At 43.3% G+C, this 16553-nt stretch overlaps 1 protein-coding gene and 2 long non-coding RNA genes across 5 annotated transcripts in view; 2 read left to right on the top strand and 1 right to left on the bottom strand.

Annotated features, from left to right (window-relative positions):
* Window positions 1–204: 204 nt before the first annotated feature.
* Window positions 205–1675, top strand: LOC139025952 (uncharacterized). Of its 3 annotated transcripts, none has more exons than XR_011477645.1 (4): window positions 205–249; window positions 823–886; window positions 1287–1331; window positions 1615–1675. It is a non-coding gene; the product is annotated as an uncharacterized lncRNA (long non-coding RNA). The 3 variants fall into 3 exon arrangements; XR_011477647.1 differs by having other exon boundaries at window positions 205–255; XR_011477646.1 differs by lacking the exon at window positions 1287–1331 and having other exon boundaries at window positions 823–883; window positions 1615–1665.
* A 1240-nt stretch (window positions 1676–2915) lies between these two features.
* The window catches only part of LOC112076218 (NLR family CARD domain-containing protein 3-like), a 72409-nt gene continuing 58771 nt past the window's right edge, over window positions 2916–16553 (bottom strand). The window contains exons 3-10 of the mRNA XM_024143077.2: window positions 11512–11625; window positions 11079–11163; window positions 10727–10955; window positions 8578–10342; window positions 8130–8303; window positions 5536–5709; window positions 3382–3428; window positions 2916–2989 (exon numbers count right to left, since the gene is read on the bottom strand). Of these exons, the coding sequence (XP_023998845.2) occupies window positions 2931–2989; window positions 3382–3428; window positions 5536–5709; window positions 8130–8303; window positions 8578–10342; window positions 10727–10955; window positions 11079–11163; window positions 11512–11625 (2647 nt within the window). The 3' untranslated portion in view covers window positions 2916–2930. The remainder of the gene's footprint in view (window positions 2990–3381; window positions 3429–5535; window positions 5710–8129; window positions 8304–8577; window positions 10343–10726; window positions 10956–11078; window positions 11164–11511; window positions 11626–16553) is intronic.
* LOC139025953 (uncharacterized) overlaps window positions 13590–16553 on the top strand; it is a 62933-nt gene continuing 59969 nt past the window's right edge. The window contains exon 1 of the long non-coding RNA XR_011477648.1: window positions 13590–13734. This is a non-coding gene — a long non-coding RNA (uncharacterized lncRNA). The remainder of the gene's footprint in view (window positions 13735–16553) is intronic.

The following is a 16553-nucleotide window of genomic DNA, read 5'->3' as shown; positions in this document are numbered from 1 at the left end:
GTTGTTGTCCAGGTGTCTGCTTTCAGTGCTGTGTGTGTGTGTGTGTCCAATTGTGTGTGCGTGTGCCAATGTGTATGTCCAGATGTGTGGGTGTGGTGTGTGTGGTGTGGTCAAGTATGGGTGTGTGTGTGACTGTGGTCTGTGTGTGTGTCAGTTGTGTGTTTCCAGTGTCTGATTGCGTTGTGTGTGTGTGTGTGTGTCCAATGTGTATGCTGTGTGTGTTTGTGTGTCCAGTGTGTGTGTGTGTGTGTGTATGTGTTCCAGCGTGTGTGTGTGTCCAATGTGCATTGCTGTCTAGGGTTTGGGTGTCCAATCATGTGTGGTGGGTTGGTGTCCAATTTGTGTGTGGTTTGTCCCAATGTGTGTGTCGTGGTGTGTGTCTAGTGTGTGTGTTTGTCCATGTGTGTGTCCAGTGGTGCTGTGGTGTGTGTGTGGTCCAATTTGGTGTGGTTTGTGTATGTGTGTGTGGTGTAATTAGTGTGTCAGTGTGTCCAAGTGCTGTGGCTGTCCAATGGTGTGTGTGTGTGTCCAATGTGTGTGTGGTGTGTCCAAGGTTGTGTGTGTCAGTTGTGTTGTGGTGTCAATGTGTGTGTTTGTGTGTGTCCAATGTGTGTGTGTTGTATCCAGTGTCGGTTCCAGTGTGTGTGTGTGTGTGTGATGTGTGTGTGTGTGTGTGTGTGTGTGTGTGTGTGTGTGATTGTGTGTGCACTGTTCTGCCCCCTTCAGAACCCTGCCAACCAACTAGGGTCTTTTCCCAAAACCCCATGGTGGGGGGGGCGGGCCCGATTCCCCCACTGGGGTTAGGTTTGTGTGTGTGTCCAGGGTTTTGTGGTGTGTGTGTGTGTGTGTCCAGTGTGTGTGTGTGTGTGTGTGTTGTGTGTGTGTGGTCATGTATGTGTTTGTGTGTGTGTTGTAGTGTATGTGTCCAGTGGTGTGTTGTGTGTTTGTGTCCCAATGTGCATGTGTGTCTAGGTTTGTGTGTCCAAATATGTGTGTGTGGTCCAATTTGTGTGTGTGTTTGTGTCCAATGTGGTGTCTGTGTGTGTGTGTGTCTTGTGTGTGTGTGTTCCAATGTGATGTGTCCAGTGTGTGTGTGTGTGTGTGTGATGTCCAATGTGTGTGTGGTGTTTGTGTATGTGTGTGTGTTGTCCAATGTGTTGTGCGTGTGCGTGTGTCCAATGTGTGTGTGTGTGTCCCAATGTGTGTGTGTGTGTGTCCATCATGTGTTGTGTGTGTGTCCAATGTGTGTTTTTGTGTGTTGTCCAATGTGTTGTGTGTGTATCCAGTGTCTGTTTCCAGTGTGTGTGTGTGTGTGTGTGTTGTGTGTGTGTGTGTCCACTGTGTCCAGTGTGTGTGTGTGTTCCAGGGTTTGTGTGTGTCCAGGGTTTGTGTGTGTGTGTGTGTGTCAGTGTGTGTGGTGTGTGTGTGTGTGTGTCCAGTGTGTATGTGTGTGTGTGTGTGTGATGTGTCCAGTGTTGTGTGTGTGTGTTTGTGTCCAATGTGCCATGTGTGTCTAGGGTTTGTGTGTCCAATATGTGTGTGTGTCCAATGTGTGTGGTGTGTTTGTCCAATGTGTGTGTCTGTGTGTATGTGTCCAGTGTGTGTGTGTCCAAGTTGTGTGTGTCCAGTGTGTGTGTGTGTGTGTGTGTCCAATGTGTGTGTGTGCGGTGTATGTTGTGCGTGTGTGTTGCGTGTGTCCAATGTGTGTGTGTGTCCAATATGTGTGTGTGTGTGTGTCAGTGTGTGTATGTGTGTTTCCAGTGTCTGTTTCGTGTGTGTGTGTGTGTCCAATGTGTATGTGTGTGTGTGTTTTGTCCAGTGTGTGTGTGTGTCCAATGTGCGTGGTGTTCTAGGGATTTGTGTGGTCCAATATGTGCTGTGTCCAATTTGTGTTGTGTGTTGTCCAATGTGTGTGTCTGTGTGTGTGTGTCCAGTGTGTGTGTGTCCAATGTGTGTGTCCATGTGTGTGTGTGTGTGTGTGTGTCTTCAATGTGTGTGTGTGTTGTGTATGTGAATGTGTGTGTCCAATGTGTATGTGTGCGTGTGTCCAACGTGTGTGCTGTTGAGTGTTGTGTCCAATGTGTGTGTGTTCTGTGTGTGGTGTGTGGTGTATGTGTCCAAATTGTGTGTGTGTGTTGTGTGTGTGTCCAATGTGTGTGTGTGTCCAATGTGTGTGTGTGTGTGTGTGTGTGTGTGTGTGTGTGTGTGTGTGTGTGTGTGTATGTGTCCAAATTGTGTGGTGTGGTGTGTGTGTGTCCAATGTGTGTGTGTGTTTCCAATGTGTGTGTTTGTGTTGTGTCCAATGTGTGTGTGTGTGTGTGCCAGTGTGTGTGGTGATCTCAGTGTCTGTTTCCAGTGTGTGTGTGTATGTGTTCCACTGTTTCCAGTGTGTGTCCACTGTGTGTGTGTGTGTGTGTGTGTTCCAGTGTGTGTGTGTGTGTGTGTGTGTGTGTGTCAGGTTATTATTTCAGTGACACTGAGTCGCCAAAGTAATAAACCATAAACCCTGGATAGAGGGGTCAGTGAATGTGGAGGTGAATGTGATCAGGTGGGTCAGTGTGTCAGAGGAGGCTCTATAGAAGGACAGAGTGCCGGCTGGCCAGTCCAGATACACTCCTACTCTGTGGAGCTGGAGGAGGGACGACTATGGTAGTGTGATTATAATTGTGACAGGCTCTGTAACTGTTGTCAGAGCAGACCAGACTCCAGGACTTGTCATTCCATCCAATCACACAGTCCTCATCCTCTCCTCTCCTGTTGATTCCTTTATATGTCACTCCTATAACAGCCTCTCCCCCACTCCACTCTGCTCCCAGTAACAGCGCCCAGTCAGACCCTCTCTACACAGCACCTGTCTCCAGAACTCAAATCTTTCTTAGGTGATCAGGATACGGCTGCTTCTCTCTCCTACATGTCACCTTCTGTTCTCCTCAGACAGAGAGAGGTGACTGTTTACTGTGTTTGGGTCTCAGTGTGAGATCACAGACATCTGATGGATGAAACCAGACACAATATTAGAAATCATCATCATTCACATTAGAATGGTTAACTCACTTTTCACTAATTCATTTAATGTAGATGTTCTAGGTATCAAAAGGAGAAGTTAAGGTGACTTGAGACTTGTTGAATGATCACATGTTATACTGTATGGTAATATAAAACACACTTATTCCCATTAATTACACCACACACACACTCACAGACACACACATTGTCAAAGCAACTCTTTGTTAAACGTTGGTGTCCCTGATTTCTGCTTCTGTAGAACTACAGCTGATATCTAATATGACCAAGTAAGTAATGATGGTGGTCTTTGACATTGACTTAACTTGAATTAAGGACTTATTCTTAGTCATATTCTTCACAGCAGTCAACACTCACATTTTCTAAGCCCAGGTTTCATTGTGTACTCTCCACCATGTTCCACACTGTAGCGGTAAGCAGAAGACAGACAGTCATTGAGTGATACGACTGAATTCACACACACACACACACACACACACACACACACACACACACACACACCACACACACACACACACACACACACACACACACACACACACACATACACATTAACACACTTGAACACACTGTACACACACTGTACACACACACAGTAGAAACCACACACACACACACACACACTGGACACACACACACACTGGACAAACACACACACACACACAGTACAAACACCACACACACACCGTGCCACAGACACACACTGGACACACAAACACACTGGACACACACACACACTGGACACACACACACACTGGACACACACACACACACACACACACGGTCAGCAAATAACTAGGAATAGTTGTCTGTGTGTCTCCAGTGGTTTGTGTTGTGTGTGTGTGTGTGTGTGTCCAGTCTGTGTGTGTCTCCAGTGTGTATGTGTTTCACGTGTGTGTGTGTGTGTGTTTGTACATGTGTTTGTCCAGTGTGTGTGTTCATGTGTGTTTTCAGTGAGTGTTTGTGTCCATTGTGTGTGTGTGTCCAGTGTGTGTCCAGTGTTCGACACACACTGGACACACACACTGGACACACACACACTGGACACATACTGGACACACACATGCACACACACAGGACACACAACTTTGTCCAAGGGGTGGTAAGAATGTTTGTCATCATCATGTTTTTGGATATTTGTTTCTTTCCTTGGGTCCAGCTCAGCCCCTTTACCGTGTGTTTACAAAATAAACCATGAGTGTTTTTTTTATTATTTAACCTTTATTTAACTAGGCAAGTCAGTTAAGAACAAATTCTAATTTTCAATGACGGCCTGTTCAGGTGCAGAACAACAGATTTGTACCTTGTCAGCTCGGGGATTTGAACTTTCAACCTTTCGGTTACTAGTCCAACGCTCTAACCACTAGGCTACCCTGCTGCCGCAGTAGAGCTAGCCTCTTGAGTGTAGGGGGCAGTATTTTGATGTTTGGATGAAAAACGTTCCCATATTAAACTGCTCAGAATCTAAAATATGCATATAATTGTCAGATTGGGATAGAAAACACTCTCCAAAACTGTCACAATATTGTCTGTGAGTAGAAGAACTGATATTGCAGGCGAAAACCTGAGGAAAATCAAACCAGGAAGTGGCCTCTATTTTGAAAGCTCCATGTTCCATAGTCTGCCTTTGCTCCATTTTAAAAGGATATCAACCAGATTCCTTTTCCTATAGCTTCCCCATTGTGTGAACAGTCTTTAGACATAGTTTCAGGCTTTTATTTTAAAAAATTTGCGAGAAAGATCACATTGCGTCATTGTATGGCTGGGTGCCAGCAGCGTTTTGTATGCGCAACAGCTTGAAGCATCCATTTTCTCTCTCTGAATAAGCTACATTCCTGGTTGATATATTATCGATTATATATTGTAAAAACAACCTGAGGATTGATTATAAAAAACGTTTGACATGTTTCTACGAACATTACGGATACTATTTGGAATTTTCGTCTGCGATGTCGTGACCGCTCGAGCCTGTTGATTTCTGAACATAACGCGCCAACCAAATGGATGTATTTTGGATATAAAAATAATCTTTATGGAACAAAAGGAACATTTATTGTGTGACTGGGAGTCTCGTGAGTGCAAACATCCAAAGATCATCAAAGGTAAGCGATTTAATTTATTGGTTTTCTGACTTTCGTGACTAATCTACTTGGCTGCTAACTGTTTGTAATATTTTGTCTACTGAGAGAGATGTGCTTACATAAACGCTTGGTATGCTTTCGCCGAAAAGCTTTATTGAAATCTGACACGCGTGGATTAACAACAAGCTAAGCTGTGTTTTGCTATATTGCACTTGTGATTTCATGAAAATTAAATATTTTTAATGATTTAATTTGAATTTGGCGCGCTGCAATTCAGCGGTGGTTGACGAAAATGATCCCGCTAACGGGATGGGTGGATCAAGAAGTTTTAAGTTTTCTGTGGTTTTTCGCTCACTGTTACTTTTTCACAATTATGATTTGAGTTATGTCACGGGTCTGATATGAGCATTGACATAAACCCTCTACATACTTGAGTTTCTCCAGTCTGCAGTGTGGATCCTCCAGTCCAGCAGAGAGCAGTCTGACTCCTGAGTCTCCTGGGTGATTGTAGCTCAGGTCCAGCTCTCTCAGGTGTGAGGGGTTTGACCTCAGAGCTGAGGCCAGAGAAGCACAGCCTTCCTCTGTGACTAGACAGCGTGACAGCCTGCAAAGAGTCAAATCATATTAAAATCACAATGCTATTCTTTGGTGGTGAAAATAGTGGCAGAATATTTTTTCTAAATGTTAAGATATATCAGTGTCCTGAAACCTGTCATATCTATTCATAAATGAATGTTTCTTTATTAGAAATGACAAATTATTAAAGTTTTGTCTGCAGATAGAAAAATGTATAGTACAAATATTTGAGTAGACTGACCAGACCAGTTTAAAAAGCAGTATCAGTCAAAAGACAGACAGTGAGGTATCAGATTTAGATTGTATTGAGTATACAGTCCACACCATATCTATTTTGACAGTGAAGCTAACATTTTAAATGTGGCTCTATACTCCAACATTTTGGATTTTCAGACAAAATGTTTCATATGACATGACAGTATGTAGTGTCGCCTTTTATTTGAGGGTATTTTAATACATATCTGTTTCACCATTTAGAAAAATAAAAAGCACTTTATGTATCTAGTGTCCCTATTTGAAGAAATCACAAGTATTCTGACCAATTAACTCATAGTGTATTAAAGAAGTCAAAAATGTAGTATTTGGTCAGATATTCCTTAAACGCAATGTCTACATCAAGCCTGTGATTTAAACTCGTTGGTTGCATTTGCAATTTGTTTAGATAATGTTTTGCCCAATAAAAAAATTGTGGAATGTAACTGGAGAAATTGTCTTTATACAGTGAGGGAAAAAAGCATTTGATCCCCTGCTGATTTTGTACGTTTGCCCACTGACAAAGAAATTATCAGTCTATAATTTTAGTGGTAGGTTTATTTGAACAGTGAGAGACAGAATAACAACAACAAAATCCAGAAAAACGCATGTCAAAAATGTTACAAATTGATTTGCATTTTAATGAGGGAAATAAGTATTTGACACCTCTGCAAAACATGACTTAGTACTTGGTGGCAAAACCCTTGTTGGCAATCACAGAGGTCAGACGTTTCTTGTAGTTGACCACCAGGTTTGCATCTCAGGAGGGATTTTGTCCCACTCCTGAACACTTCTACATTCATGTGGATGCTACCATGATTATGAATAATCATTAATTAATCGAGAATGATGATGAATAAGAACGTTAGATGCACAAAGGTCATACCCGTAATGGTGAGAGGTTAGCATGTTTTGTTGTAGCCTCTGTTATTGGTAATGGTGAGAGGTTAGCATGTTTTGTTGTAGTCTCTGTTATTGGTAATGGTGAGAGGTTAGTATGTTTTGTTGTAGCCTCTGTTATTGGTAATGATGAGAGGTTAGCATGTTTTGTTGTAGTCTCTGATATTGGTAATGGTGAGAGGTTAGCATGTTTTGTTGTAGTCTCCTGTATTGTAATAGGTGAGAGGTAGCATGTTTTGTTGTAGTCTCTGTTTGGTAATGGTGAGAGGTTAGCATGTTTTGTTGTAGCTCTCTGTTATTGGTAATGGTGAGAGGTTAGCATGTTTTGTTGTAGCCTCTGTTATTGGTAATGGTGAGAGGTTGTGCATGTTTTGTTGTAGCCTCTGTTATTGGTAATGGTGAGAGGTTAGATGTTTTGTTGTAGCCTTGTTATTGGTATGGTGAGAGGTTAGCATGTTTTGTTGTAGCTCTGTTATTGGTAATGGTGAGAAGTTAGCAGTTTTGTTGTAGCCTCTGTTATTGGTAATGGTGAGAGGTTAGCATGTTTTGTTGTAGCCTCTGTTATTGGTAATGGTGAGAGGTTAGCATGTTTTGTTGTAGCCTCTGTTATTGGTAATGGTGAGAGGTTAGCATGTTTTGTTATAGCTTCTTATTGGTAATGGTGAAAGGTTAACATGTTTTGTTGTAGCCTCAGTAACTTTCTCATTAATTATTATTCATGATTGATTTATGATTTGAATTAATTATTATTAATCATGGCATCATCGGGATTAACTCAGTAGTGTTTAGAAACATGTTATCTACTCAGTGAAGTAACTCCAAAATGACAGGACATTATTCCCCATTCAGGTTCTACTAGGAAAAACATCCAAAACACAACCAAGACAAACTGCAAATGAATTCATTGAGTTAATAGAATCACAAGCTTGATGTAATCAGTGCAGGAATGGAATATGGAACCAACTACTAAACTTATGATTACTTTAATACAATATAAGTGAATTTGTCCAAATAATTAAGACTTCTTTATATGGGAGAACTACGTACAGAAAGTGCTTTAATTTCTAAACGGTAAAATATATATGTATAAATACCTTTAAACAAAAGGTGACATTCTGTACTGTCGCCTAATATGAAACATTCTCTCTCAAATCCAAAATGCTGGAGCATAGCACCAAATTTAAAACTGTAATCTTCACTGTCCAAACACATATGGTGTGGACTATGTGTGTCTGGTAAACACATGTGGATCTGGTGAACAGTTATCACTTGTTGACCAACTACAGGAATACTGACCTCAGAGTCTCCAGTTTACAGTGGGGATTCCCCAGTCCAGCAGAGAGCAGCTTCACTCCTGAATCCTTCAGGTCATTGTTACTCAGGTCCAGCTCTCTCAGGTGTGAGGGGTTTGACTCCAGAGCTGAGGCCAGAGAAGCACAGCCTTCCTCTGTGACTCCACAGCCTGACAGCCTGACAGAGAGATCATCATGACTTCACAAACACACTGTTAATTTAACACCAAGAGTGTAGAAGGACAATGGCAGATGCATTTGGTTTATTCTCTAAAACAACATATAGATTAATCTTCTGTCTCCTAGAATTGTATGGTGATATTGTTATACTAATGTGAACACCAATGCACTGATTCAATATAAATTTATATAAATATTATAATAAATATTTTTCTCTAAACTGAATATTTCTTCCTGATGATTAATTCTTATATGTCATTTTATTTACTCACAGAACAGCTCTGGAGGCTTTGACCACTGGCAGCAGCCTCAGAAGACCTTCCTCTGATCTGGAGTATTTCTTCAGGTCAAACACATCCAGCTCCTTTTCTGAAGTCAGCAACACAAAGACCAGAGCTGACCACTGTGCAGGTGACAGGTTGGGTTTTGAGAGACTTCCTGAGCTCAGGAAGGTTTGGATCTCCTCCACTAGAGAATGGTCATTCAGTTCATTCAGACAGTGGAACAGATTGATGCACCTCTCTGGTGAGGGATTCTCCCCAATCTTCTCCTTGATGTAATTGACCGTTTCTTCATGGCTCTGTGAGCTGCTTCTTGACTTTGTCAGTAGACCTCGTAAGTGCTTCTGATTGGACTCCAGTGAGAGGCCCAGAAGGAAGCGGAGGAAAAGGTCCAGGTTTCCCGTCTCACTTTGTAAGGCTTTATCCACAGCACTCTTGTAGAAAGTAACTGCAGACTTGTCGTTTGTTTGCAGTTTGTCAATTAGATTCTCATTGTTGTTGATGAATGAGAGGAACACATATACAGCAGCCAGAAACTCCTGAATGCTCAGATGAACAAAGCAGTACACCTTGTCCTGGTACAGCCCACATTCCTCTTTAAAGATCTGTGTGCACAATCCTGAGTACACTGAGGCTTCATTGACATCAATGCCAGCCTCTTTCAGGTCTTCTTCATAGAAAATCAGATTGCCCTTCTCAAGCTGTTGAAAAGCCAGTTTTCCCAGTGACAGAATGCTCTCTTTATTCCAGTGTGGACCTGTCTCTTCTTTCCCAACATACTTTTCATTAGTGTTTATCGAATGAAACACCACAAGGTGTGTGTACATCTCAGTCAGAGTCTTGGGCATCTCTTCTCTCTTATGTTTCAGCATGTGTTCAAGGACTGTGGCAGAAATCCAACAGAAGACTGGAATGTGGCACATGATGTGGAGGCTCCTTGATGTCTTTATGTGTGAGATGATTCTGCTGGCCAGGTCCTCATCATTGAATCTCTTCCTGAAGTACTCCTCCTTCTGTGGGTCATTGAACCCTCGTACCTCTGTCACCTGGTCAACACACCCTGAAGGGATCTTATTGGCTGCTGCAGGTCGGGTAGTAATCCAGAGGAGAGCAGAGGGAAGCAGATTTCCCTTGATGAGATTTGTCAGCAGAACATCCACTGAGGTTGACTCTGTGACGTCACAACAGATCTTGTTCTTCTTGAAGTCTAGGGGCAGTCGGCACTCATCCAGACCATCAAAGATGAACAGAACTTTGTACTTGTCGTAGATGGAGATTCCTGATTGTTTGGTTTCYAYTGAGAAGTGATTGAGRAGTTCAATVAAAGTGTGTTTKTCCYCTTTCATCAAATTCAGCTCCCGRAAAGGGAATGAAAATACAAATTKGAYATYYTGATTTGCTTTTCCTTCAGCCCAGTCCAGAATGAACTTCTGCACAGAGACTGTTTTTCCAATGCCAGCGACTCCCTTTGTCAGCACAGTTCTGATAHGTTTGTCTTGWCCAGTTAAGRKTTTGAAGATGTCGTTACATTTGATTGCAGTCTCTGGTCTTGCTTGTTTCCTGGTTGTTGTCTCAATCTGTCTCAGCTCATGTTCATTATTGACCTCTCCTGTTCCACCCTCTGTGATGTAGAGCTCTGTGTAGATCTTATTGAGAAGTGTTGGGTTTCCTTGTTTAGCGATCCCCTCAAATACACATTGAAACTTCGTCTTTAGATTAGATTTGAGTTCACGTTGGCAAATCACAGCAAGCTCATCTGAATGAAGAAATAACACAGAGGATATTAATATTACGTCTGTTTTAATGCCTACAGTATTGGTGGACTGTTATAAAGTTTTAAATTAAAATAATACATTTTCTTAACTGTCTGTGTAAATGTGTAAATGTTTTCATAATGCATTACAGACTGGTGTGACTGATTATATTATTATTGGTATTATTGATGATATTATTAATTTTGTCTCTCTCTCTGTCTAAATTAATCACCACAACACATCCCTGCTGCTACTTGATGAGGTCACTAGGTGTTGTGTTAAGGCTGCTACAATATCATTGAGTTACAAAGCTACTTTAGCTGTACTTTAGCTACAGATTTTAAATGTTATAAAACAGCATTCAACATGAGGCAGACAGATCTTACTTTTCTCCAGTGTGTCAGCAAGCTCCTTCTGGTTCATTTTCCTCAGTACGTGCAGTGTGATCTTCAGAGCCCCCTCTCTGGCACTGCTCTCCTGCTTCTCATCTTCAGCATCCACCACTTCCTTATCCTGCTTCTGACTCTCAAAGCCTTCTGGGAGTTCTGGACTAAGATTCCTCTTGAACATCTTCAGCTCGTTCTTCACAAATGTGATAATATTCTCTTCAAGCATCTGAAATAAATCAAGTAAATAAGTTAAGCAAGAGACAAAATGCTTTCTCATTAACACATTAATGAATGATTGACCGATCAACTTTACTTGAGGTTAACAAATGTACATAACAGGACCACATACACTGAATATGGAGGCCAGGTCTGTTTGATGACTCTGGGAAGACTGACCACTGAGAATCTCTGACTCTGATCTCTCCTGTTGGTTTCTGTGGACAAAACATGAGATTACATCTCCTCATCCAGTGAGTCAAACACACACACACACACACACACACACACACACACACACACACACACACACACACACACCACACACACACACACCACACACACACACACACACACACACCACACACACACACACACACACACACACACACACACAGTGGAGGGAATGTTGTGTTTGTTTAATATTGTTTTAGGACTATGAAATTGAAAAAAGGATTAGCCTATGGATTATGAAAACAACAAAAGAAATTGGAAAATGGGAGAGGAGAAATGACTAGAGACAGTGTTGTTTAACTCACTGACCATGACCCATGAGTTCTTCTTACCTTTGTTCAGTAGAAATGTCTCCCTCTCTAAAGATAGAGGGATTCATAGACTGGTCACTCTTCATGGACACACAGCTGGGTACAGGGGAGGCTGGTCTCTCCTGCTTGATTGGACTTCAAACACAACAGAGACAAACATTACATCTCTCATCTACTCTGAGCTCAGGGGGGAAACATAAGAAGAGTTTCATTCCGAAACGCTATATATCTATTTTTCAGAAATGTTTGAAAATGTGCTTTTCATTTGTTATAGACATTTTGAAAGAGATTGTTTTTTTCCCACTATCTAATCATGGCATGGGGTTGTTCAATGACAGACATGTATATGTTTAAAATCTACTACTTGATAGTTTAATTTCAGAGAGACAAATAATCATGTTTTTTTTTGCAAAATGTGACCAAAAGTTAGCAACATTTGAAACTTTGTTTTTCACAAGTAGAGACTCAGGGTTAGAAACTAAATATGAAATGGTATATCATACACTACAGTTGAGAACAATGGGAAAGTAATTTTCTTTGAAAGATGATAAACTTGTAACCTCACTTTTTGAGAAAATGTCCTTTGAATGTTTTGGTACCTACTGGAGAGCTCTTCTTTGTCTACAGGGCTGTTACTTTGGCAGATAATGTCACCCATCTAAATAAATAGTTTAATATATATAATTAACTAAATGTATGGTGTTTTTGGTTTATGTCAGTTTCATTGTTTCTTATGCAATAAATTGTTATTTTATGGTTGTAAGTGGTAAAATGAACTAGAAAATTTTATATTTTGCAATTCTGAGTATTTACTACTTTAATAAGGAATTACACATTATTCAGTTGCTACATACTTTTGACACTAGTACTGCAGTTGCTAAATAATTCCAATAGATGGAAGCATAAGACCACAAATGACATTTCAGAAGATTAGTTTAGTTTTCTCCCTGGATACACAACCACTCCCCCTCACAGGAAAACTCCTGTGCGCTTCTTTCTGTCCCTTTCCACACTGCTAACGCAAGAGGAAGGACTGAAAAAGCATTTAACAGATTACTGTGAAGTAATATAATGATTCATGTTTATTATTACCTGTTTTTATGCTCATGTTTTGAAATTATACTTCATTAATATAACGATTATCAATAAGCCAGAACATTAATTCAGTCACCTCTGGTTGAGGAAAAAATATTTTCCAGGTACATTCACTGTCAAATTCATTAACCAGCATCGACCCGCTCTGCCTTCTCTTGCTAGTAGTCAACTCAGCCCCGCTAAAAGGCTGGTGTCGTTACTCTGCCTTCTCCAGGGGCATGTTGAGGTAAATTTACTAACCGGGAGGGTTGAATTATGTAATTTATTGGTGGGCTGGAAGACGCACTCTTGTCTTTTCCGAGGTTGTTTACTCGCAATATCAGATATTAGGATGTTTTTTATAATGAATGTTTACTAGGGTTGAGGTTCTGACTAGTGATTATTTACCCGGGGTTCAATACCTGCTATAGTCAATATTTCTTTGCTCTCCCAAAAGCAACACAGCCCTAATACGAGATATATAGCTAACTAAAGTAATGAGTGACCATTTTAGAAAATCATGGGACATATAGTCTGTGATTGCATGCTATTTTATGTCAATCATATTGCTGCTTGTAGCCTATAACTGATGCTTTGTGGTCTTATGCTGCCATCTAGTGGAAATATTTAGCAATTAAAAGTTATTAATTCACGTACAGACATTGGTGAGGCAGCTGATAATAAAATAAATGGATAATGTGTCCAGCCTGCTTGAGGGACCCCAAAATGAATATTCAAAAGTTCAGTCCTTGGACACAGAGGGGTTAAACACTAAAGTTACCGTCCATCTAGTGAAGAGAGGAGAACCGGACAGAGGTAGCCAGCATCCATCAACGAGAAAGGCAGAAGTCCTACACGGGATTTAACAGGTGGAAGAAACAACCGGGGAGCTCCATCGGTCCACAAGAAATGCAGGCAGCCGGTGATGATGTAGTGGTAGCTATGGTAACTAGGATGCTGCTGGTAGAGTAGCTAGCTAGCTTACCTAGCTGTACTGACTAGCTTGGATAACTAGCTAGGATTGATCTGAGGGGGAAATCATTTATCCATTCAGAAAGGTTTATTTGCATCAAGTAAGAGATTTTATATTATGTAAAGTAGGCTAGGTTATAATGTATAGTAGTGGGTTGTTAGTGATATGTAGATGTTATATTATGTAAAGTAGACTAGGTTATAATGTATAGTGATAATAGCAGTTTGTTAGTGATATGCAGCAGATCAAGGTCTATACCTCAGCTATAGCCTACATATCATAGATGACCAGTCTAAACCTCTTCAGGTCAGTTCACATAATGTTATAGTCCTACCAGTAGCAGGACAGAGAATGTACTGTATATAACCTACATATCATAGATGACCAGTCTAAACCTGTTCAGGTCAGTTCACATAATGTTATAGTCCTACAGTAGCAGGACAGAGAATGTACTGCATATAGCCTACATATCATAGATAACCAGCCTAAACCTGTTCAGATCAGTTCACATAATGTTATAGGCCTACCAGTAGCAGGACAGAGAATGTACACTATATATACAAAAGTATGTGACACCCCTTCAAAATTAGTGGATTTGGCTATTTCAGCCACACCCATTGGCTGACTGGTGAGACAACCACCACACAAATCCCACACAAAAACAAGCCACCTATATATGATTCTCAATCAGGGAAACCGATTGACAGCTGCCTCTGATTGAGAACTATATTAGGCTGAACACAGAAACAGACAAACTAGACACATCAACATAGAAATGCCCCCAGCTCACGTCCTGACCAACACTAAAACAAGCACAACACACAAGAACTATGGTCAGACAGGACAGTACCCCCCCTCCTGTGGTGCGGACTCCGAACGCCACCCCTAAACTCAAGGGGAGGGTCTGGGTGGGCATCTGTCCGCGGCGGTGGCGGCTCCGGCGCAGGACGAGGCCACCACCCACCATTGTCTTTGTCCCCTCGCTCAGCGTCCTTTGAGTGGCGCCTCGCCCCCGACCTTGGCCTAGGAATCCTCACCAAGGTCCCCACTTAAATTAGGAGACAAGCTCAGGACGAGAGTAGCTCAGACAGAGAGGTAGCTCAGGACAGAGAGGTTAGCTCAGACAGAGAGGTAGCTCAAGACAGAGAGGTAGCTCAGGACAGAGAGGTAGCTCAGGACAGAGAGGTAGCTCAGGACAGAGGGGCAGCGTTACCGGACTGAAGGGCAAGCTCCGGACTAATGGCAGCTCCGGACTGAGGGCAGCTCATGACTGGAGGGCAGCTCATGACTGGAGGGCAGCTCATGACTGGAGGGCAGCTCATCGAACTGTGAGGGGCAGCTCATGACTGAAGGCAGCTCATGACTGGAGCTGCAGATGACTGGAGGACTGAGGAGGGCAGCTCATGACTGGAAGAAGCTCATGACTGGCACACTAGCTCTGGCAGCTCTGATTGGCGGGCGCCTCTGGCAGCTCCTGACTGGCGGGCGGCTCTTGTCAGCTCCTGCCTGGTGGCGGCGCTACGGCGTCCTGAGCTGATACGGACCTCTAGCGGTCGGGGACAGACGGGCGCTCTGACTGCTCGGGACAGAAGTTATCGTGGCGGCTCTGACGGTCGGGACAGCGGGACGCTTGACCTCGGACAGGACGAGCGAGTCTGACGCTCAGGACAGCGGCGGCTCAGATGGCGCTGGCAGGGCAGGCAGCTAGAGCGACTGGCAGAGCAGGCAGCTCAGATGGCGCTGAGGCAGGCAGGCAGGCAGCTCAGACGGCGCTGGGCGGCGGGCAGTGCAGGCGGCTTTGGACAGACGGCCGACTCTGACACCTGCTGGAGGCGCACAGTAGGACCTGTGCGTGGTACGGAACTGGTGGTACCGGACTGGAGACACGCACCTCAAGGCTAGTGCGGGGAGCAGGACACGGGTCACTATCTTAGTCTCTGCGAGGCGCTAATAGGCCTGGTGTGTGGTATGCCGCGAACTGGTGGTACCCGGACATGGAGACCACGCACCTCAAGGCTAGTGCGGGAGCAGGACAGTGCTGGCTACGGGACTCTGGAGATGCACAGTGAGGTTGGGGTGGGTGCCGGTCAACTGATGGTACGTACACGGGCGGAACACGCACCGACGAAGGGAGAGTGCGGTGGGAGGGAAAGGGCTCTGGAGACGCCTGGAAGCAGCTGGTGCGGTGGGGTGAAGCACGGTATCGGGCTGGGGCAGGAAGTGCGCCGGGGTATACCAGGCGTGCATGGCGTACTGGCTTTCCCATTGAGCACCAGCCTGCCCAACCTTCCTGGTTGAGGAAAATATCATTATCATGTCAGAAACGTTTTTTTGCACTCAAGTTAAGGAATATTATAATTATGTAAGTAGGCTAGGTTTAGAAATGTATAGGTGGTGGGTGGTTTAGTGATTATGTAGGAGTTCATATTATGTAAAGTTAGACTAAGGTTATAATGTAAGTAGAATTGTTGGATGATTATGATGTGTAGATAGCGTAAAAGTTACGGTAAAGTGACAGTGATTATAAGCAGCATGTTAGTGCACCGCGGGGAGGTGGATTAACACCGCCACTGGCTGTGTTGGCGTACGGGACACTATGCGTAAGGCTGCCTGCATGTATGCCGGCCCGAGAGACGCACTGAGAACCAGATGCGTTGAGCGGCCTAGTCAATGTGCCACCTGGTTCTCCAATCTCGCCCATACCCTGAACGAAGCCGATGTAACGGTGGTGTTCTGATGCACCGCACCGGATACGTCGCAGAGCTAGAGTAATACGACGGAGCAAGCACCGTAGGACACACGTGGTCTATCCGACATAACACAGTGTCTGCCCGTCACTCACGGCTCTCCACGGAAAAGCATGGAAGTGAGCGCAGTTTCCTACCTGACCTCGCCACACTACCCTTTAGACCCCCCCCAAGAAATGTTGGGGTTTGTTCTCAGGCTTCCTTGGCCAGCCGTGTTCCCCTCCAATACACGGCCTCTCCAGGCCGCCTCACTCCTCTCTGGTGTGTGT

This window comes from Salvelinus sp. IW2-2015, unplaced genomic scaffold (assembly GCF_002910315.2).
Source record: "Salvelinus sp. IW2-2015 unplaced genomic scaffold, ASM291031v2 Un_scaffold3631, whole genome shotgun sequence".
NCBI lineage: Eukaryota > Metazoa > Chordata > Actinopteri > Salmoniformes > Salmonidae > Salvelinus > Salvelinus sp. IW2-2015.
This window is presented reverse-complemented; position numbering and strand designations above follow the sequence as displayed.